Source organism: Rhagoletis zephyria, unplaced genomic scaffold (assembly GCF_001687245.7).
Source record: "Rhagoletis zephyria isolate East Lansing unplaced genomic scaffold, Rhagoletis_zephyria_1.1 Rzeph_scaffold_00214, whole genome shotgun sequence".
In the NCBI taxonomy this organism is placed as follows: domain Eukaryota; kingdom Metazoa; phylum Arthropoda; class Insecta; order Diptera; family Tephritidae; genus Rhagoletis; species Rhagoletis zephyria.
The window spans coordinates 123,095-147,851 of NW_016157298.1; the positions used below are offsets into that span (position 1 = coordinate 123,095).

The 24,757-nt window shown below is 38.7% G+C and overlaps 1 protein-coding gene across 1 annotated transcript in view; it reads left to right on the top strand.

The window, feature by feature from the left end:
• Positions 1–713: 713 nt before the first annotated feature.
• Positions 714–24,757, top strand: part of LOC108358141 (DNA repair protein complementing XP-G cells homolog) — a 66,934-nt gene continuing 42,890 nt past the window's right edge. The window contains exons 1-4 of the mRNA XM_017609315.1: positions 714–894; positions 1,057–1,232; positions 1,290–1,917; positions 10,646–11,102. Coding sequence (XP_017464804.1) covers positions 807–894; positions 1,057–1,232; positions 1,290–1,917; positions 10,646–11,102 — 1,349 coding nt within the window. The 5' untranslated portion in view covers positions 714–806. The remainder of the gene's footprint in view (positions 895–1,056; positions 1,233–1,289; positions 1,918–10,645; positions 11,103–24,757) is intronic.

Consider the following 24,757-nt stretch of genomic DNA (forward strand, 5'->3'; position numbering starts at 1 on the left):
AGGCAGTAGAATTCTCCTTTCTGTTTTGCGAAGAAGAGGAGCTGAACACCTTTTGCAGAGAACACCTTTCTGCGTAGGCGGCCTTCGGCCGCACTTAGGGATTATAACCCTAAGGCAATAGAATTCTCCTTTCTGTTTTGCGAAGAAAAGGAGCTGAACATTTTCTTTTGTATTGATTTCCCCTGTATTCCTTTTTAATCATTGCCTTCTTTGTATGTATTGTTTTGTACAATATGGCAACACATGTTATGTGTCAGTTTGCAACCATGTGTTATTGTAAATATGCGTGAAATTCAATGTAATTTACAAGTCGGTAAAAGTTTAATTAAAGTGATTTAGNAAGTATGCACAAATGCCTTTTTGTTAAGGAAACCAAGTGGAACGACTTAAGAAATTTTAACAACAAATAACTTATAAACAATGATATTATTTATATTTTTTAGTTATACATGTTTTAGAGGATACCTCCCTTAACATCCTGACCAAGTTTCATTTGTTAATTCCACCTGGTTTTCTTAAAACACAAGGTGCGGCTGACTACTAAAGCCCACCCGAAATTTGAAACGACTTGACGGTACAGACGCATGTGTACTCGTCCCTTTTCTTCTCACACCCTCTCTACCAAGCGAGCGGAATTGAGTTCAATACTTGAACTGTGTAAAAGCAGTCTTATGAGTGAAAACTATCGATAGTACTTTCAAAACCATCAATTGTTTCGATAGTAAAAACCATCGATACTATCGATAGTGCCTTCGATAGTTTTCAAACTCTAGAAGATTCTTTATAGGAAAATAATTGTAAAAAAAATGGGAGTCACAGGTCTGTGGAAACTGGTTGAACCTTGTGGTAATCCTGTTCCTGTAGAGACTTTAGAAGGCAAAATTTTAGCTGTGGGTATGTTAATAGTATTCACAAGATATAAAATTGTATCATCGGACATGTTTTGCAATTCACTTCCGAGTGAATTTCAGTCAAATGCGCTTTTAATCGAATTGGCCGGAGTAGAAATTCACAGGGCAGTACATTGCAGAACATGCCTGAATAACTTCTTTTCAGACATATCTATTTGGCTCCATCAGCTTGTCAAGGGATTTCAAGACAACCATGGATCCTCGCTCCCACATGCTCATTTACTTGGTCTGTTTCATCGTCTGTGTAAACTACTTTATCATAGGGTGCGACCTGTTTTTGTTTTCGATGGATGTGTACCACAGCTTAAACAGGATACTATAGTAACTGAACCTGAAAATATCTTAGATTATGCATAAATGCAATTTTGTAAATTTAAGGCTAGAAGGCAGCAACAACGCAGCAAACTGAATAGTGAAGCGGATCGAATACAAGCTCTTTTGCTACAATCCCTCGCAAAGGAAAAGGTAGTGCACCAAGCATTAGGTGCAAATGCTGAACTTTTAATTCAGTCACCTAGCAAAAGGGTTAGCGTTGCAAATAAGGTAGAAAAAGATAAAGATGGCATGTTCAAATTACCAAAACAACCAGATGAAGAGGAACCAGTGGTAGACACAAATAATATGAACACTTTATTAGAACCATCTACATCCACGAAAGATTTCTCTTTCGACGAATCGAATCCTTGGAGGGAATACAATGCGAATTTGCAAGCAATTGATGTGCTCAGCGAACATTTTAAAAGTCTGCCGGCAGAAATCCGCCATGAAATATTGTTAGATATTAAAGAAACGCGAAAACAATCATCGTGGGGCCGTCTACATAAGCTACCATCGTGTAGCCATGAATTTAGTTCATTTCAAATGAAACGTTTGCTAAAACGCCGTGCGGTCCAAGAAAGTATTCAGGAAACCGAAAAGGAGATGGGTGAACGCGCATTGACCTTTACAGACTTAAAAAACTTGTTTACTGAAGATGGTATTCTAGAACCTGATAACGTGAATAAAAGTAAATAGCATTCATTACCATCAATATAAAAGTTGGGAGTGTCTACTTACACGAGCCACGGTAACTCTTACGGTAAAAATTACCGTAGATCCACGGTAGAAATTTCCGTAGATCCACGGTAATTTCTGAGAAAGTGTATTTACCGCGAATCCCCTGAAAAAAATTACCGTGGATTCACAGTGATTTTCGAAGCGTGCGAATAACAATTTTTTAACAGTAGATCTATGACAGAAATTAGTGTGGACCCGATTTCTCATAGGTCACGGCAGTGTATTCACCATGCGTAGTATTTGATTTTCTCACAATAGATGTATTTACATGCCTAAGTTACTGGCATTCATTCAAATATCTATTCGTTAATTAGTTGATCTTTTATGTGTGTATGTATTATAACTTCTAGAAAATGCAAGTTTTTCTTGGAACTTAAGTTTTTACCAGGGACGGTAGTCAACATGAGTAAAATAATTGAAATCAGCGTTTAATCATTATTTATTACTATTATTAAGTTTTATTTTTTCGCTCAACGGAAATAACTATTTGGTTTTTAATTTCTTCAATCACATGATTTTTTTAGGATATCTATTTCTTCACACCGAGATAAAAATTATTGAGGGCTATTACAGAATCCAACGTAGTCAGATTTTTCGTAAAATATACGAAAATGCTATCATGAAATTCAAATAGCTACGAAAGTAGCGTATACTTTGAATACACACATTCGTAGCAATTTGGATTTAGTGATCGCATTTTCGTAATTTCACGAAAAATCGGACTACGATGGATTCTGTGACATCCCCCATTATTAAGTTTTATATTTCCATTTAAAAATAATGGTTATTTATACAATTTAAAAGGTCATACAGGCGAAACCAACTGAAATGTTGACAAAATTTCGGACTTATTCCTTTTACTAAGATGTCGCTACCTGTGAAAAGAATACGTTGGAAATAATCCTGGTATAGCTTTTGAGTTTTTTGAATAATCATTTTCCTCAATTAAAAAATTAAACTCAATATTAATTATCTCTGAGCGAAAAAATAAAAATCTTAAAATAATTATTATTTTTGATCGAAAAATAAAAATCTTAAAATAATTATTATTTTTGATCGAAAAATAAAAATCTTAAAATAATTATTATTTTTGATCGAAAAATAAAAATCTTAAAATAATTATTATTTTTGATCGAAAAATAAAAATCTTAAAATAATTATTATTTTTGATCGAAAAATAAAAATCTTAAAATAATTATTATTTTTGATCGAAAAATAAAAATCTTAAAATAATTATTATTTTTGATCGAAAAATAAAAATCTTAAAATAATTATTATTTTTGATCGAAAAATAAAAATCTTAAAATAATTATTATTTTTGATCGAAAAATAAAAATCTTAAAATAATTATTATTTTTGATCGAAAAATAAAAATCTTAAAATAATTATTATTTTTGATCGAAAAATAAAAATCTTAAAATAATTATTATTTTTGATCGAAAAATAAAAATCGAGCAATAATAATTACCTTTGAGCGAAAAAATAACCTTCGAATATTAATTATTATCTTTAACCTTTTTGTTTAAATTCGAAAAAAAGATCATCGAAAATTACAGTAGGAGGTACGAACAGAAATACGTCAGTATAGGTAAAACTGTTTTACGACGATTACAACTTGTTGATTTTTTTGTTAAAATTCAACAAATAATGATTATTTTCCGTCCCTGTTTTTTACTGCCATACTGCCAGAAAAGCTTGCAGCTTCTACTTCCACACCTTTTCACACAAATATTAAGTGGACTGTTGTAGTATATCAAAGGGCTGCACTTGGCAGCATTAATTCCCCGATTCGAATAAAAATTAGAGGAACCCCCAGTTTAGGTTTCATTACTCCAGTGCAATTCAAGAAAAAGAAACTGCCGGTTCCATTTTTCGAAAGGACTCAACTGCAATAAACACAAGAAATGATAAGTTGGTTGATTGACAAAAACTTGGAAGAGTATCTTTTTAAAACTACCGACTTGAACCTGGAAATTTACATTTTAAGAGACTTTTCCAAACGTTAATGTCGAGTTATTATCAAAATACTGCGTGAAGAAGCCTTTTTTGCATTTGAACAGGCAATATCAGAAAAGAAGCAGAACGATATCAAAACTTGTCGTACTTGCGGTCGAGTCATTACTAACGTGTTACTAGAGTGGATGTTATGTAGCTCTTGCTTGTTTTTTGTTCATTCCAAATGGGTTGAAAAAGAAAGTAAGAAAACCACAAAAGTATGGTTTTGCTTAGCATGCATAAAAAAGAAGGGTAAACTTGATTTTGTGCGATTTTATTGTTAAATATTATTGAATAATAAACAGCATGAATGACAAAGCAGTTCAATGACTACGGCTCCAGCTAAAGCACTGATTATTCACAAAATAAATTGATTGTTCATACAGATTAGCAATAAAGTTAAAAAAACAATTACTTCGAAGAAATAAAACAAAAGCAAACTAACCTCATCCAGACATTCCCACGACAGCCGGTTCTACGTACCGGAATGACTCGGGTTTCACCCGACCAAGGGCTGTTGTTTCGGCGATTTAACCCCGTTTAGGTCGGCGAAGTATCTCAGAAGTTGTCCGTCCATAGGGCAACATTCACTACGCATTCTCCTACTCAGGGCTGGCATCGAGTCAAAACCTGGGCCAGAAATATACACCTGCTGTGTATGCCGAAGACGTTTACACCACAACTCCACCTCAGTCAAGTGTAATGCCTGCGAGGGGTGGAGTCACCTCAGGGTCTGCTCGGGACTACGGACACACAGACAGTGGACCACGTCGTACGTGGCCCCCTGTTGCTCAAATAGAGCAGCCTCCACGGCAACCCATAGTCCGCCCGTGCAGCCCCACACACTCACACAGCAACCACACACAGTCGCCACAACACAACAACATACCACAGCCACCACAGACCACATAACACACACAACCGCACCACCACCCACACGCCGCCGCCAACAACTCTTGGTTCCCCCTACAATCTGCACGGTATGTCAGACCAGAATATTCCGTAATGTGACATCAGTCAAGTGCAACACCTGCCTTGGCTGGTGCCACTTTAGGGCATGTTCAGGTCTGCGCACCACGCGAGATTGGACGGGGAACTTCGAGGGCCCGTGTTGCGCTGCTCGGTCGCTGACATCTATTGCGACGCCCCCCACTACCACCACAGGGAGGCAATCACCCCAGCAGCACACACAGCCAACGGCGGCAAGAACATACACCTCACTCACACCCCACATCACAACACGTCTCCCGAACCACATGAAGCTCCTCCAATTCAACTGTAACGGGCTACAGAGCAAGATTGAGGAGATAACCGCCTTTATGTGTCGGCATGGTATATTAATAGCTGCGGTCCAAGAGACGAAGTTGCACAGCAATTCAACTTTGTTGAATTGTGCCGGGTACAACGTGCACCGTCGAGATCGCGAGCGAGATAATGGTGGTGGCTTAGCGTTCATCACGCACCACACCGTGCAGTATCGTCTTATCGAAGCAGACATCGACCGCAGGGATACCACCCTAGAATGTCAGGGCATCGCTATCCGGTCAGGCGATGTCGAGCTCGAAATATTTAATATATACATACCCCCTGTCACCTGCTGCCCGGCAGGATATCACCCTGATATAGGTGCGCTCCTCAGAGGTGAAAACCGTATGGTAGTAGGTGACTTTAATGCGCACCACGATCTTTGGCACTCAAGCCTGTCAAACGATCGTAGGGGAACAGACTTGGCTGAGCAGATAGACGATTCGACATTCTGCACAATGAACGACGACGCACCCACCAGGATTATGGGTAACTGCAGTAGCTCGCCAGACATCACAATAGTCAGCGCTGGTCTGATAAACAGCATAACGTGGCGACCTATGCTGACTCTAGCATCAGACCATCTACCCATAGTCATCTCGATTGATAAACCAACCGACTTTGCCTCCGCCAAACACCGGACCTATATCAACTTTTCTAAAGCTGATTGGAAAGGTTACGCGGAGTTTACTGAAAACACCTTCGCATCGCTCCCCACACCAACCGACGTCCATCTCGGTGAACGTAAGTTCCGCAGGGCTATCACTGCTGCTGCAGCTCGCTTCATACCGGCAGGATGCATATCGGACCCACGTCCAAACTTCCCTGCCGAAGCGGCTGTTCTAGCCGATGAGCGTGATAGCCTTCGTCAGGCCGATCCCGGAGATCCCCGTATCAGGGATCTCAACGCGGAGATTCGGCAACTTGTAAACGTACATAAGCGGAAGAAGTGGGAGGAGCATCTGAAGACTTGTAATTTCACCTCTGGTGTGAGCAAGCTTTGGTCAACCGTGAGGTCGTTGTCTAATCCGACGAAGCACGACGACAGAGTCGAAATTTCCTTCGGCGACCATGCTTCGTCGGACCCGGAGCGATGCGCGAGCTATTTTAGCCGGCAGTTCATACTGCATCCTCCGGTGGACAAAGCCAAGCGTCGAGTGACCAGAAGGCTGCACAAACTGCCAACAACTTGTGCCCCCCTTGCTTTCACTTGCGGTGAAGTTCAGGTGGCCATCGGGAAGGCGAAAGCCTCCAAAGCCATGGGTCCCGACGGAATATGCATGCTGATGCTGAAAAATTTGGGTCCTGCGGGGGTAGCGTACCTAACGGAGGTCCTCAATTTGTCAATGGCCACTCTCATCATCCCAGACATCTGGAAGGTGGGGAGAGTGGTCCCACTGCTCAAACCGGGGAAACCTGCCAACAAAGGAGATTCGTATCGTCCGATAACACTCCTTTCCCCGGTAGCGAAGACACTCGAGGCCTTGCTACTCCCGTACTTCACAAACCACCTGACCCCAGCGAAGCATCAGCATGGTTTCCGTAAAGTGCACAGTACAACAACAGCACTTAACGCCATAAACACTCAGATAACTCGTGGCCTTAACCGTAACCGTCCCTGTGAGAGAACGATTCTAGTAGCGTTGGACTTGTCAAAGGCGTTTGACACCGTCTGCCATTCCACGCTACTAGAAGATATAGAGGCCTCCTCTCTCCCACAGAGGCTCAAACGGTGGTCGGCAAATTATCTGAGTGGTCGACATTCGTCGGTAATGTTTAGAGACAAAACGAGTAAGCAGCGAAAAATAAAACAGGGGGTTCCTCAGGGTGGTGTCCTTTCCCCGCTACTGTTTAACTTTTATATTTCAAAGCTCCCTCAACCACCAGAGGGAGTCTCGATTGTCTCCTATGCCGACGATTGCTCGATCATGGCGACTGGGAATGGAATTGATGACCTGTGTTCGAAAGTAAACGGCTATCTCTCCGAACTTTCTCGCTTCTTCACTGCAAAGTGTCTAGCCCTCTCCCCTACGAAATCCTCCGCGACCCTGTTCACAACCTGGACGAAGGAGGTCAGGCTACCGCTGGGGATTCACGTCGATGACACACCAATTCCGACGGTGAATAACCCCAAAATACTCGGAGTAACATTCGACAGCCTGCTCTCCTTCTCTGCGCACTCAACCGCTATTGTCAATAAAGTACAGAGCCGCAACAAGGTCCTCAAGTCGCTAGCCGGCAGTACTTGGGGCAAAGACAAAGAAACGTTGCTGGCAACATACAAGGCAATAGGCCGGCCGGTTTTGAACTACGCAGCGCCAGTGTGGTCGCCTGGGACTAGTAGGACGCAGTGGACGAAGCTACAGACTGTACAAAACACCGCACTGAGGACAGCGACGGGATGCCTCCTGATGACGCCTGAACACCACCTGCACGGCGAGGCGCAAATGCTCCCGGTAAAGGAGCACAATATAATGCTCTGCAAGCAGTTCCTGATCGGGAGCCACAGAAGTGGCCACCCAAGCAGACAGCTGCTTGCAGAGGAGCCCTCGCCTAGGCACGTCAGGAGGCATCTATATGAACTGACGGACGAAGTCCAGAGGTTCATTAAGCAACCTCTGGACCCGACAGCTTACAGACAGGCCCTGAACGGCATTCACAGGGACTCAGTCTCGAGTTATGTAGACTCTAGACCTGTGAATGCCGTTCTAGGCATACCACCCCCGGACATAGACGAGACGGAGCTTCATCTGCCTCGGGAGACACGCACAACACTCGCACAACTTCGCTCCGGCTACTGCAGCAGGTTGAACTCCTACTTGAGTAGGTTGAATGAGGATGTGCCGAATGAATGTCCGGCATGCGGAGAGACCCCACATGACTCGAAACATCTCTTCGCATGCCCGGCAAACCCGACATCCCTAACGACCTTGTCCTTATGGGCAAACCCCGCAGAAGCTGCACGCTTCCTAGGGTTGCCGTTAGTGGAACTTGACGACAACGACTGAGATACCAACCGATCTGGGCGGGGTTGTTGTAGCCGCTACAACAACAACAACAACAACCTCATCCAGATTAGCAATAAAGTTTTTTTAAGAACTAACTTCGAAAAAATAAAATAATTACCAAAGTACAATTGACTTAATTATTTTGGATGTTACTTAATACCGAGTATGCTAGTATTTACTTATTTTCACAGCGATAAATACTTATTCTAAAAGTACTTAGTTTCACCTAACGAAACACCGTGTACAGAAGGACTTTGAGACTTGGCTTCACTAACTACCGCGTACTCAGTTTTTAGAGGCTTTCTTAGTTCACCTCTGTGCGCGACCTCTCATGATATGGATGAAATCTGCTGAAGTCTAGAAAAAAGAAGTCCGATAAGGAGATGTGGTGATCTCCGAAATAGCTGCTATAACTTCTACCGCTTAGACTTTGTTGCTTTTTAAATTTTTCCTAATAAACAATCGCTCAATAAAAAATATTAAAAATAAAAATGTTAATAAGCCACAATAACATTGACGAAAGTTGAAGAGATTGAAGGTTTAGGTGACATGAATATACGTGTAGCATATTTTGCCGATATGACGAAGCGTTGCCTATTTACACGGGACTTAAATTTTAGGAAAACGTCATACATACCTTTCTTTAAAGTGCTGTATCTTGGAAACCTTTTAACGAAACTGAATGAAAAAAAAAAATATTTATTTCTTCCGTCTTATTATGCGCTTTAATTGTACATTTTTTACATTAATGTGCAACGTATAAAAACAAAAAAAAACTAAACATTTTTCTTTTTAATAATTTTTTGATTTTAGCATTTTTAAAAATGTGTATTTTTATATAAAAACATTGTCTATAATGTCAACTTTAAGTACCCAAATGGGCGTAATGGGCTACTTAGGCGTATGGACTCTAGATCGTCTAACGCTCGAGCAATATGATAAATAGACATTGAAATTTTCTGAAATTGTATATTTTTGAAAGAGGAAAGGTGTGTAAAAAACAAAAACAATATGAATAAATCATATCAACTTTACTAAAGGTCTGAAATCATGAAAATCCCTTCAAGGAAATGGCAGAATGGAACTTTGTTGGAAGTTCACATGAGAAATCTGCTTACGACGTGATTGGAGGAAATTTAAAGAGACTAGCAGCTAGAGCAAGTCTTCAACTCCTGATGTTACAACAAATTCGTACACCCGAAGCCTTCTACCAATGGGTGCTGCATGTTTCCAATGGGATGCCTGTAAAAAATAACTGCAACTAACGTTACAGTGGACTTTATTTCGACTATGACTACGTGCCAATTACTTTAATCCTATTATAAGGTAGTTTAAAAGGTTAAATAACATCAAGTTAGGGAACTTCATATCCTTATTTAATCAAATAATTTTTTTTTCTTTTTAGTTCTTATTGTAATAAAAGCGTGTTGTTTTTTTTCTATAATTTTATTACTCATTAGGTTTATTTTTTTACACACCTTTCATTTTTCTTGTTTTAATAAAAGGACTAACCTTGAAGCTATCATTGGAGGTCTAATATTCTTTTGCAATGAGTGTTGTTGATGTTGATGTTGTTGGTATTTCGGTTTCATATTGCTCGAGCGTTAGACGATCTAGAGTCCATACGTCTAAGTAGCCCTTTACGCCCATTTGGGTACTTAAAGTTGACATTATAGACAATGTTTTTATATAAAAATACAAATTTTTAAAAATGCTATAATCAAAAAATAATAAAAAAAAAATGTTTAGTTATTTTTTTTTGTTTTTATACGTTGCACATTAATGTAAAAAATGTACAATTAAAGCCCATAGTAAGGCGGAAGAAATACATTTTTTTTTTATTAAGTTTCGTTAAAAGGTTTCAACGATACAGCACTTTAAAGAAAGGTATGTATGCCGTTTTCCGAAAATTTGAGTCCCGTGTAAATAGGCAACCCTACGTCATATCGGCAAAATATGCTACACGTAAATTCATGTCACTTAGACCTTCAATCTCCTCAACTTTCATCCAAATCCTGAGAGGTCGCGCACAGTGGTGGCCGCGGGGACATGAAATGCCTCGATATATATATACATGTCGAATAGATAACCTCTTATTTTTTTTGAAGTCGTTTAAAAAAAAAATATCTTTTACCGTACATCTACATTAAATAGGTGGTTCTTCGCGCACTTCGGAAATCAAAGATCTTCTTCGGCAAACAAACATCTTCAGAAATTTCCGTGGATCCACAGTAAATTTTTACCGTAGATCTACGGCAATTTTTACCGTGGATACACGGCAATTTTATCGTGGATCTACGGTAAAGTTACCGTGGCACGTGTGTGTAGACACTGCCAAAAAAGTTACTATAATATTTAAATGTTTTACAGTCACGAAACCAGTATGCTCAGATGAGGCAATTCGGTTTACATTGGTTCGAGATTTACAAAAAAACTTAGATAAAAATAAAGATGTAGCAGACGTTCCTAAGCAAGACAGTGAAACAAGAACAAACTTGAAAATAAACAAAAATGAAAAGGTAAACATGGAACAGGTGGGACTACCCAGGGAACAGTATGATACAGATTTGAAGAGAGCAATTGCAATCTCATTGGAAGACGTTGCATTGTCTGTCTACAGTACGGAAGATTGCGAGTACGAACCAAATCAGAATCTTAGACTAAATAGAAAGCAAAGAAACCAATTAAAAAATTCCGCCATTGGACCTGCTCGTGCTTTTATGCTTGAATACGGAGGAATGAACCGCGAAGAAGTAGAAGGAGTACTGAAGAAAACCCATGAGGATTATGGTGTTGGCAAGGCCATATCAGCTTTTTTGGAAGATAAGTAAGTAAACTGTTGTGCAGTATAATAGGGACGGTCAAATTGTTTGTTATAGGGTCCTTACACGGTCAAACTGTGTGACCAAATTGCTTGTTTGTAATTTAATGGTTTGATTTAAACGCGTCAAAAAACCCATCAAATTCCACCACAAGAAAATCAAAATAAAGGCCTTTCCGAGGCACGTAATAAAAGCGGCATTACTGCCGTACTGATGAAAAATGGCAACATTGTTGCAACTGCCCAACTGATAATACATTGCTAGAAATTCACACAGAACGCGATACTTTAATAATTCGCTCAACACTGCGGTTGTGATTGCAACTCGAACAAGCCCTAAGTGACACGGATGCTTGTATTGCATATTGCTTTTGTGCATTTTGATGCCGTTCCTTATATTTTTGGGGAACAAGTAAAGACCGGTTTGCTAAAAGAAACTGAAAATAGGAATCGATGGAGCTTTTTGTTCTCATAACACTAAGAGGAATATTTCAAGTTTTGAAATGACACAAAAGACGGCGAACCACGTAAGCTTAATTTTGGGTCGTAGATTACGGCCCCATATCCGCTTTTCTAGATCAGGTAATTTTCGCAAGATATTTGCATTTTAAGTTTGCATTGTCAATAAAAATATGCAAACTTTAACAAGGAAAAAATTAAAAAATAAACGATTTTTTTGTAAATTCTTTTGATTGGTGTTAAAGCCTATTCCTTTACAAAAACATCAAGCTCTCAACGAAGAAAATTAAATGATAAATAAAGCTATAAATGGTTAAATTAAAATGCGTAATAATTTCTTTTTAAACGCTTTTATTTAACTAGCTCATACCGCGGAAATTTCCAATCGATTTGAAACTAATTTGCCGACAAGCTAGAGACTTGAAATTTTCAGCAAATCTAGTTCCGATCACGAGGAAAATTCAATATAAAATATAAATGAATTCCCTGGGTGGTCCAGGGGTCTTAATACAAAGGCGGCAAAAACACAGTAAAAGTTATGGATAACAGAGCGTAATTTGCCAAAGAACGTAAAGACGCTATACGTTCGTTTCCACGACAGTCGGGGTCTACGTAACCGGAACGACCCAGATTTATATCTGGCCAAGGACTGTCACTCCAGCAACACTCCCCAAAAAGTCTTTGGGGAGTTTGTATGCTGTTACAACAACAACAACAACAACAACGCTATACGTTTTTTATATCTGGCGGCGCTAGTATATATATAGTCGCTAGGTATAGTTTCAGGCGCTAGTATGATGGATTATAATTGTGAATTCTTTGGTAAAAGAAACACCGGAACCTAGTTTCAATTGTGTTTAAAATGGCCAAACTGTTAAGTTATAGGTACTTCTGTTAAGGATTGTATTATTTGGTATCCTCACACAGGGAGTTAGTGAAATACAGAGAAACGATAATAACTTGTGTTTAACATGGCCAAACTGTTAAGTTATAGGTACTTCTGTTAAGGATTGTATTATTTGGTATCCTCACACAGGGAGTTAGTGAAATACAGAGAAACGATAATAACTTGTGTTTAACATGGCCAAACTGTTAAGTTATAGGTACTTCTGTTAAGGATTGTATTATTTGGTATCCTCACACAGGGAGTTAGTGAAATACAGAGAAACGATCAAAGGCACGCATAATGCACATTAGGGCGGGTCGAAAATCTAATTTTTCTCAAATCCCTTGGTAATAGTGAAAATATATTGTATCATGAAGTCAACAACAAGCCTGCAAAATATTAGTCTTTTATTTTAATTGTAAGAGCCCGCGCACCGACCGCCAAGTGACACACAGCACACTAGTCGAATAAGACCAATCCTTGTTAAAAATTCTGGGTTCAGCAAAAAGGTTTGGTGCATATTATTAGATAATGAATCCGTTAACGCAAAATATACAAACAAATATCATTTATCGCAGCCTTTTAGCTTATCGTTAATCTCAAAGTTATCTTTTTTCAATAAAATTGTAATTTTTCTCTTGAGAATTGCCCTGCCTATAGTCAAAAGATGTAAAGAACAGTATTAATACTGCTGGCGTGCATTTAGGTCGCTGGTTCCAAATGTTCTAATCTTTGTTAAATATTAGCTATAGTTTACGAATTTTTGCAAATATAGGAACAGTTTCGGTAGCTCTAATAAAAAAGCCATTATTTTCCATCATCGTAGAAAAATTTGGTTTATGCAATTGTGTATGGAAACACTGAACAGGCACAACTTCTAAAAACACTAATTAGTTTACTTATGTTTATGCATACTATGTAAAAATTGCAAATATAGAAAAATTTAAAAAAATGTTGTTCAATTTTTTTTTTTTATTTTAAAATAATTTGTTTATAATCTGAACATTTTCATCATATTATCATAAATCAGTAACAGTAAGTCTCGCATTCAATTTGGTAATTACTACGTACCGATCGAGTAACATTTACCAAAGTTATATCGAAAGACTTAAGTGGATCTCCAGTTTTTTCTAACTAAATTTCTCTTCAATTGTATAAATAACTTTTAAATGAAAGAACCGGATTACAGAAAAGTGTGCCAGGGAGTGACTCTTTTCGTTGAAGCTGAATGCGAAGCAATATCGTCCAATTGGAGAGTGCTCAAAAGGATTTCCCAGGATATGATAAAGACTATTGCATTTACCTACAGTAACTTTTTCACATAATAGAATAACCTTAAATATTTATGGATATCTAAACACTTATTACTGGTCCCCTACTTTCATATAAGGGCAAATTTAGAAACCCCGAAAAATGTGCTTCTTCGGTGACTAATGAAACCATTCCGCACCAATTTTCAAGACAGTATAAATATACTTAAAATGGGCGTTTATCACCCTAATTGTATTATGTTAATGTTTGTAAATACTTATATGCTTGAAACTACTATTAACTTATCACACGATTCCTAATCTTTGACAATACATGTCTGACTTCATTCCCCACGATCTTGAAAACTGACCAAATTGGCGTGACCATACTCATGGCCCTCTTAATATTAAATAAACATCCGAAGACATTAAAACGTTTGAAATAAATCGCGTCTCACTTTTTTGCATTTTTCACTTGGTGGCTGAAGTAATGAAGAATTGAAAATTCATAAGGGAAAATTATAGCTTTGTAAGTTTTATCTTAATATCTTAAAAACTTGTAGAGATGTTGAAAAATGATAAATGAACGTGAGGTACTAAATTTAATAACCCTTAATTTGATATATCGTCCTGTTTATAACAATTGACGCATTCCATAGATATTACAAGCCAAAGTTTCATTTTCAAAATTCATACACTTTGATTGAATTGCCTATAATTAACGTACCGAAGTGGTTGTTGTTGTTATTGTAGCGGCTACAACAACCCCGCCCAGATCGGTTAATATCTCAGTCGTTGTCGTCAAGCTCAACTCACGGAAGCCCCAAGAAGCGTGCAGCCTCAATGTGGTCGGTCTACAGGGACAAAGGCGTTAGCTGCGTCGGGTTTTCCGGGCATGCGAAGAGATGTTGCATGCCGGACTCTCATTTGGCAGTTCGTAAAGATGCCTTCTGACCTACCTTGGCGAGGGCTCGTCTGCAAGCAAGTGTCCGTTCGGGTGTCCACGTCTGTAGCTCCCTACTAGGAATTGCTTGCAGAGCATTGTGTTGTGCTCCTTTATGGGGAGCATTTTCGCCTCGTCGTGCAGGTGATGTTCTGGCGACATCAGAAAACATCCAGTCGCTGTCCGAAGTGCAGTGTTTTGAGTCGTTTGCAGCTTCATCCACTGCGTCCTACTAGGCCCCGGCGACCACACTGGTACTGCGTAATTTAAAACCGACCGGCCTATTGCCTTGTGGCATAACCTTCAGTTCATGCGCACGAATAAATTTAAGATTACAATCCTACCAGCAAGCAAATATATTCGGAATCGGATGGCAACATCATTCGCTTAAAATGTCAGTCACTTTTCGATATAGAGAATCCTTTTTGACTTTTGATTACCTTCCTTCTTCTTTCTGGAATCGTCTTACAAACCACATGTGGATTTAGTAGCTAAGTATTTTTAATAAAGTTTTCTAAGATAGTCAGCAGACCGTTGTTTTCCTTGAACAGCCGCATATTGGTAACCCCAACGTCGAAATGAGTAAAGAGGAAGGAAATATGACGGAAGCCGCACAAGGCCGTCCATTTTCGATCCGCAAAATGTTTCCAGAGGACAATTCCCAGAACTTGCTAAAGTTTCGGTCAAAATTCCTCCGGTTTGGCATGCCAAACCAGAACTTTGGATCACACCGTCGTAGCCGCCATGGAGAGCAATGTTCTAGCTCAAGTTAGCGATATAATACTAAATCCTCCAAACACTGATTTGTACCAGTCTTTAAAAGAGCGTTTAATTACGCAATTCGCAGATTCAGAACAAAGGCGGGTAAAAAAGTTACTACAAGAACTTGAATAAGGCGACATGCGTCCCTCACACCTTCTTCGCGAAATGCGCGATCTAGCCGGCAAAGAAATCAATGACAGTATTCTAAAATCGATTTGGTTAAGCGTCCTACCCTCTAACATACGATCTGTTATCTCTATTAGCACTGAGCCACTCGACAAGGTTGCACTACTGGCGGACAAGGTCAGCGAGGTTAGTGATGCACCACAAGTGACCGCTTTAGAAAAGCTATCTTCAGCTACAAATTCGCAATCAAACATTGAACGCCAGTACGAAAGAACTAGGTGCCTTAAAAGCGGCAAACAATCGTCGTTACCGAAGCCGATCAAAGTATCGGTCATCATCACGTTCATCATTCCGCAAAGCCCCAGATGGTTTGTGTTGGTATCACCATAAATTTGGTACTGATTCCAAAAAGTGTCGCCGCCCTTGCTCTAAAAATTTAAATTTAAATGCCTATCATCAATGGCGGTCGACGATAGGCTCAACAACAAGAACCGCCGCTTAATAATAAAATACAAAAATTCGAAACTCAAGTTTTTAGTGGATACCGGGGCTGAAATTAGTGTAGTTCCTCCTACGAATGTACAACAAAAAAATCCCGACCGAAATTTCTTTCCTTACGTAGCAAATAGATCAGCAATTAAAACATACACAAATAAAATTATACTTGTCAATCTTGACACCGAGCCCGACAGGTATCCCTTACCGCACTTACATGACTACACGCATACTCTCTACGGCTGCACAACGTTTTCCACGATCTCCGCCGTGCCTATCATCAAATGCCCGTAGAACCGTCTGCGATACCGAAAACAGCCATTACAACACCATTTGGCATGTACGAATTTCTGTACATGTGCCTTGGACTAAAAAACGCTAGTCAGACCTTCCAGCGATTCATGGACCACGTGTTACGAGATTACGACTTCGCCTGGCCATATTTAGACGATATCTTAGTGGCGTCAAAAGATGCGAACCAACACAAGCAGCACTTGCGGCTGGTGTTCAATAAATTACGCGAATACCGTTTGGTGATAAACCCAACGAAATGTGTTTTAGGGAAATCCGAGGTGAATTTTTTGGGATTCACCGTCAATAAGAATGGAATCTCACCTCCAAAATAGGGAGTACAAGCACTCAAAAATTTCAAACTACCAGAGAAAGTGTGCGACTTGCAACGTTTCTTAGGGATGATAAACTTTTTTAGAAGATTTTTGCCCAAAGCAGCAGAGAGGCAGCTAGCACTCTCTAACTACATCAAAGGCAACAAGAAAAATGACAAAGGTAAAATTGAGTGGTCGGAAGAGTCGATAAAAGCATTTCAAAAGTGTAAGATTGATTTATGCGTAGCCGCGCTGCACTCTTACCCAAAACCGAACGCACAACTTTCTCTGGCGGTCGATGCTTCAGGTACGTCAGTAGGCGCAGTACTACAACAACTGGATGACAATGAATGGAAACCACTCGGTTTTTATTCAGAACGGTTAACAGAATCGCAAACAAGGTATAGTACCTATGATCGCGAACTTCTCGCGGCATATAAGGCAGTAAAGTATTTCCAGCACATGCTGGAAGGCAATGAATTTTTCATCTTAACAGACCATAAGCCTTTACAGTATGTTTTCCAGCAAAAAATAGACAAAAAATCTCCTAGGCAACTACGCCATTCAGAATTCATAGCTCAATACACAACAGATATTCGGTATATTCCAGGTGAAGAAAACGTAGGTGCTGATACAATGTCGCGCATGGAAGCTATTCATACCCCCGCCACAATGAATTTTGTTAAACTGCCCGAAAGTCAAATTGCTGACGCGGAGCTTCGAGGGCTTCTTACCGCAGATACGAATTTAAAACTTAAAGCTATATCAATTCCAGGGACATACGTGGATATATATTGCGATATTGCCACTGGCAGGGCACGTCCGTACTTAACTGCAGAATTTCGGAAGACTGGTTTCGATTCCTTGCATAACATTGCCCATCTAGGAGCTACAAAAACTACAAAGTTGGTATCAGAAAAATTCGTGTGGCCCGGCTTACGAAAAGATTGCCGTCTCTGGACCAAACAATCCATATCATGCCAAAAATCAAAAATACACCGGCACAATAAGGCACCACTCGCAACGTATTCTTTGCCTGAAAGAAGATTTGCGCATATCAATATGGACCTTGTAGGTCCACTGCCACTATGCCGAGGCTATAGGTATTGCCTCACGATAGTCGACCGTTATTCGCGATGGTTAGAAGCGTATCCTGTAGAAGACATAACCACCGAAACGATCGCCTTCACGTTCTACACGAATTGGATCGCCAGATTTGCAGTTCCGCTGAGGGTGACAACGGACCAGGGAAGGCAGTTCGAATCTGCACTTTTTAGAGAGTTTGCGAAATTGTTGGGTATAAGGCATCTACGAACTACTGCTTACCACCCATCCGCCAACGGATTGATTGAACGCTGCCACAGGTCGCTGAAAAGTGCCATTAAATGCTACTTGACAGACAAATGGGTCGAAGTGCTGCCGTTAATACTCCTCGGATTTCGATCAGCCTGGAGTGAAGAGCTAAATGCAAACCCGGCGGAAATGGTGTATGGAGATACTCTTACAATACCAGCCCAGTTCCTTTCGAACGAAGTAAAGATACCGATAGCAGAATATGAATTCGCCAACCAACTTCGCGATCGCATGTCAAAACTTAAACCAGTGGCCACCTCCACCGACTCGAGGTATACACCTTTCGTAGAAAAAAAACTTTTTGTTACGCCAGCAGTATTTATTCGTAACGATGCAATACGAAACCCGCTTCAAGCTCCTTACGATGGGCCCTTTCCTGTTTTAGAACGGAAAGAAAAAATATTCAAACTCAAAATGAGAGGAAAAGAAGTGAAAGTATCGACCGTTTGAAGGCTGCGTATATGGCACAGGATCAGCCAGACGAGGAGCAGACACAGTTACAGAAAACCGNGGGGGGGGGGGGGGAGTGTTGTGGCATAACCTTCAGTTCATGCGCACAAATAAATTTAAGATTACAACCCTACTAGCAAGCAAATATATTCGGAATCGGATGGCAACATCATTCGCTTAAAATGTCAGTCACTTTTCGATATAGAGAATTATTTTTGACTTTTGATTACCTTCCTTCTTTCTGGAATCGTCTTACAAACCACATGTGGGTTTAGTAGCTAAATATTTTTAATAAAGTTTTCTAAGATAGTCAGCAGACCGTTGTTTTCCTTGAACAGCCACAGCCTTGTATGTTGCTAGCAACGTTTATTTGTCTATGCCCCAAGTACTGCCGGCTAGCGACTTGAGGACCTTGTTGCGGTTCTGTACTTTGTTGACAATAGCGGTTGCGTGCGCAGAGAAGAAGAGCAGACTGTCGAAGGTTACTCCGAGTATTTTGGGGTTGTTCACCGTCGGAATTGATGTATCATCGACGTGAATTCCCAGCGGTAGTCTGACCTTCGTCCAGGTAGTGAACAAGGTCGTAGAAGACTTTGTAGGGGAGAGGGTTAGGTTCCTAGCAGTAAAGAAGCGAGAAATCTCGGAGAGTTACCCGTTTACTTTCGAGCACAAGTCATCAATTCCATTCACAGACTTTGAAACATAGTAGTTAAACAGTAATGAGGAAAGGTTTGCTCGATTGTCTCTAAATATTACTGACGAGTGTCGATCACTTAGCCAATTCATACTGACAACAATGTTGAATTGCTGTGCAACTTCGTCTCTTGGACCGCAGCTATCAACATACTATGCCTTCCCATAGAGCGCATACTTATTTTGCCTTTTCCAACATAAAGCTGTTCAATATTTAGAATTTCTTAGTGAAATCGTTCATCTTGTTCATCGCTCATCTGGCTTAAATTTGATGGAAACATATTCAAATGAGCATGCAGGTGGTGCTGTTTAATGGACATATTGCAACCCATGGCATGGTAGGCAGACAGCATGTCACTTAGGGCCAATTTTTCAGTGCACGGCCGTGGTTTAAACTAAGATTAGCCAATCAGATGTCAGCCAGCTGTTCAATTTAGGACCAGTTTTTCAGTGCCAGTTTAAACTTAGATTAAGTAAACTAGGTTTAAATTGAACATGTTAGTTTAAACCACGGCCGTGCACTGAAAAACTGGCCCTTAAACTCAGGTTACTTTTACACCCCTATTCTGCAACTCTTTCGTATAAAATCCGAATACGAAAGAGTTGCAGAATAGGGGTGTAAAATCAATCCGAATCGTATTTTCGAATTTTTGAAATTCGTAACAATGGCATGCCTAAAAACGAACGAGTAAGCTTTTTTGCGTAATTTTGTACGAAAACAATTCTGTGTCGGAGGCGAAATAAAAGATGTAAATCGATGTGTGTTTGCAAGAAATATTGGTGGTGTTCATTTAAACAGATAAATAAATTTTGTATATGCCGTATATTTTTATCCACTGCTTTATATAAACGAGCAAAAAGGAATATTTTTTGCCCCTTATCGAGAAACTTGGATCCGGTTTAGTTAATGTACAATGATTTTCGGTTGTTGTGTCCAAACGCATAACCCGAATCCAAAAACTTTAACATACACGTGTAATCAAAGGATTCACATTTTACTTAAGATAAATGTTTCAAATTTCCTACTACTAGCTTATTAATATACTCGGTTTGCACTATCCACTTTTTTGTAAATTTCGACGTGGGTTATGCGCAAAAATACTGTAATAATGTTGTATGTTGTTGGAAGCCCCTCTTCCCCGCAACACAGAAAGGAGAATTTAGTAAGGGTTATAATCCCTAAGCGCGGCCGAAGGCAGAAGCAAGCGCAACAGGTGGTGGACCTAACAAAGTGCATGGTTTCAGTGGCTTGGAAGAAGCTGTTATTGCATTAACTGGATTGAGAACCAGAGCTTCAGGCATAGGAGGAGTTCATAATGTTCACTCTTTTTGTTTCCTACCAAATTTTCACAGACAGAAGAAAAACCTTTCCATGCATTTTTTTCTAAAGACGTGGTTTGTTGTAAAAATATGGTGTCCTAATCAGTTCTCGTATTTGTGGACCGGTAAAAATACCTGTTGAAAATATAATTTAATTTTGTACAAATTGAATTTTGATAACTTGGATCCAATTCAATTACTCATGAATTCTACATATGATAACATCTCTAAAATTTACAACTTCTTAAAAGACTCGTATCTTCTTCGTCGTATCTAAAAGCTTAAACAGACGGCAGCGTTGATCGGGATTAACTGAGACTTAATCCGGATCAACTGCAGTTAATTCCCGAGTTGATCCGGATCAACGCTGCCGTCTGTTTAAGCTCTTATTACTTGCCCTTATTCATCAGTCAGCCGAAAGCCTCTGCTGCTGGCGCTGTGTTTTATGGTTTATATAATAGTTGTTATTGTTATGTAAGCCTTTTATAAATTAAATCAAATTAAATAATATGCAGCGGTGGTACACTATTCTTTTCACCAACTACAAATGACGTACGTGGAGCCCAATATTTTTGAACGTAGTGTAGGCTAGTCGCTCGACCGTCCTAAAATCTGCTACAATTAGCCACTTGTGAATTTTGTAATCTATGACATTTCATCCTACTGTCATAAGATTCTTTGATATCAGTAGCGTAAGCTAATGGGGTTGATGGAAAAAACGCCACTGTTGTGTAAAAGCTCTGCCTTCAAACCTTAAAAATAAAGGAAGATAAGAATATGTAATAATGAAATAAACGTTTTAATTTTACTTTTTGTTGAACCATCGCTGAATAGACGTCAATCATATGGGATATGGTTATATCCAAATTTGTCAAACAATGCATTGGCATCATTGGAATAACCAAATTACTGGCCCCTAATATGAGTTGCATTCGATCTTCGACTGTGGTCGAAAGTGCTGATCGAACGAATTTTCATTTGGTATTATGACGCTCATTCGATGAAGAATGATGGAAGAAGAGTGATGGAAAAGTAAGCACAAGTCAACCTTATCAGCCCTCTTTATACCAAAAATAAATTCGGTACACTTGGCTCAATTTAGGTACAATACACTGAGACTGAATGTCATCTATGAATCACCTGCAAACGATTCTGATCCTTTAGTCGGCATTTGAAAATTCTATCGCTAAAATTTAAGAACATCAAGGGGCTAACTTCCGTAGAAACTACGATTTTTTTTCTTATTTTAGAAATATGAAGACCTATCTAACGTTGATTTTTATCTATCATAGACCTACAAACGATTGTGATATTCTAAGCAGTATTCAAAGTAAGATAAAGATACATTCGGTACACTTGGCTCTATTTAGGTACAACATATTTCTCCAAAACCGTTTCACGTCAATAATTTACATATATATTGCGCATTAAAGGAGACCGAATGTCATCTGTCAATCACCTACAAACGATTCTGCATCACTTAGTCGACAATTCAACATTCTATCATCAAAATTAAAAAAAAAAAAACCGGGGCTAACTTCCGTAAAAATGTTGAGCTTTTTTAATTTTCTTATTTTAGAAATAGGGAGATCTATCAAACGTTAATTTTTGTCTATCATAGACCTACAAACGACCTACAAACGATTGTGATATTCTAAGTAAGATAAAGATACATTCGGTACACTTGGCTCTATTTAGGTACAACACATTTCTCCAAAACCGTTTCACGTCAATAATTTATATATTGAGCATTAAAGGAATGTCATCTATCAATCACCTACAAATGATTCTGCATCACTTAGTCGGCAATTCAACATTCTATCGGCAAAATTAAAAAAACAGGGGGCTAACTTCCGTAGAAATATTGCACTTTTTTATTTTTCTTATTGTAGAAATAGGAAGATCTATCAAACGTTAATTTTTATCTATCATAGACCTACAAACGACCTTTTAACGTTTGCGATATTCTATATAATATTTTTTTATTAAACAGTAGATAACTTCCTGGAGCTCGTGCCAAAAGCGTATTGGAATTTTCTTTCATAAGTAAAACCAGACTTTCGAGCTTCTGTTTAGTATTCACGACGTTAGAACTGCATGAAATTAATAAACAATTTTTAAAATTAGTGTCTAGCCGCCAAAAATTAAGAAAACAAATGCAAAATCATATATGTTTCACAATTTTCTAACACTTCGCTACACCAACGAAAGCAAAATTCTGTTCGACAGAAAATTCGATACTCAACGTAAATTTCGACACGCTTGTAATGTAATATTAACACTTTCCTGCAAAAATTTCCATTGTTTCATTCTTGAACCTAAAAGTTCTGTTTGTCTTTTGGACAATTCTAAATCACGTACCAAGGCGAATACATATAAGGTGGTATCGATTCGACAAATACAACAATTGCTTGTATTTTGTTTTTGCTTTTAGCGGGCCATTGTCAAATTTCAGCTATTCTTTTCGGAATGAAAAAGGGCGACAGAAAATACAAACACTCTCACGTTTTCACTCACTCGCTAACGAAACACAAAATTTTGACAATCAAACGCTCCTCACAGCTGATGAAACAACACCACCTTATATAAATTCGCCTTGTCACGTACAAGTTCTATAAATTCTGCTTGCGAAAGTAAATGTTGCTCATTTATTTCACATAAAGGTGGAATATATTCTGAAAATAACAAATATAGAAGCAGAGCCATATGCTACCAAAAAACTATATGTAGTTTATATGTATGTATATATGTACGTTAGACTGCATCACTCCCCATACAAAAAAAAAAATCGGTACTATTTTTCCATTGGAATTATAAAACCGATTATATTTTAAGACGTCCACCACAATATTTCCGAAAAATATTAAGATTTACGTGGGCTGGACCGGTTTGAACATACCTCTAAAAATGGAGTTTTTTGTGAATAAAAACAGTTAAATATTTTTTTTTTTTTAAATCCCCTCAAATGACAAAACGGCTAAAGCTTAAAAAATTTGCATAAAAATATCTCAAAAAATTTGAATAAAAATATTTAAAAAAATTAAAAAAAAAATTTTAATGGAATCGTAATGATGAGATTTTTGATGCTGTTTTTTAACTTTTCAAAGATTGGTATAAGAAAAACTTGAGTAACTGAACCTAAACTCTTCCGATTTACACTTAAGAGGTGTCATTGGAAAGTTATTTTCGCACCCTTTTTATTTCCTTGCTAATAAACTCATTCAAAGGATGAAAGAGAAAGGTAGGATGAACGAACGTCATTCAATGTTGAATTAAGATGTGTTGGAATTTGAAAAAAAAAAAATTGGGACACAAATGACTTTTTTTGGACAGAAATAAAGACAGTGTGAAAATACCTTTCTACTGAGATCCCATAAGTCTAAATCAGAATAATTACGGCCCAGTTATTCAAGTTATTCGTAAATCAATCTCTGAAAAAAGAAAAAAAATAGCATCAAAAATGTCATTCTTACTATTCCGTTGAAAAGATTTTTAAATATTTGTATGCATATTTTTTAAGCTTAATCTGTTTTGTCATCTGAGGGGACTTTTTTCAAAAAGTTCTTTAAGAAACTATTTTTATTCATAAAAACCTCCATTTTTGGAGGTATTTTCAAATCGGTCCAGCTCACTTAAATATTAATATATTTCCGAAATATTTTGGTGGACGTCTTAAATATAATAAATTTTACAATCCCCGCGGAAAAACCGCAACTTTTTTGGTGATGTAGTCTAATGTACGTACCAGGGTTGTTGCGAATATTCGCATTCGCATTCGCAACCGCGGAAGTTCCGCATAAATTTGCACATTCGTATTCGCTTTCGCATTCGCAATAATCAAAGCGGAGCTTTTGCGAATTCGAATATTGTGCAAGTGCACTGATAAAACGTGTATCTGGCAAACAAAAAATGTTAGCAAAATTTTTTTTCCTGTGGAGATGCTACGTTAAGACTGTCCCCTATGTTAGGGATGCCCAAATCAGCACATATGTGTCGCGGGCGACTGCGCGTGCAAAGCTTTGCACAGCGGTGCTGGGCAAGCGCGGAAGCAAAAAGTTATCGGAAGGGGAAAACGAAGTCAACAGAATAGTGAGATTGTATGTGTGACAGTGATGCAAAATGAGTGTGCATTGTGCCATTTTCGGCCCTTTCGGAAGCAGCCGGCACCTTCAGTACAATCGATAGATTTTCGGCACTATTTTTGCGTAACTCAATGCAACTAATAAATATTTCTTTCGGATCCGCAATTAAAAACATTTTTTTACATTTAATCGTATGTGCTTAAACTGATAAATGATATAAACATAGAAACGCAAGCA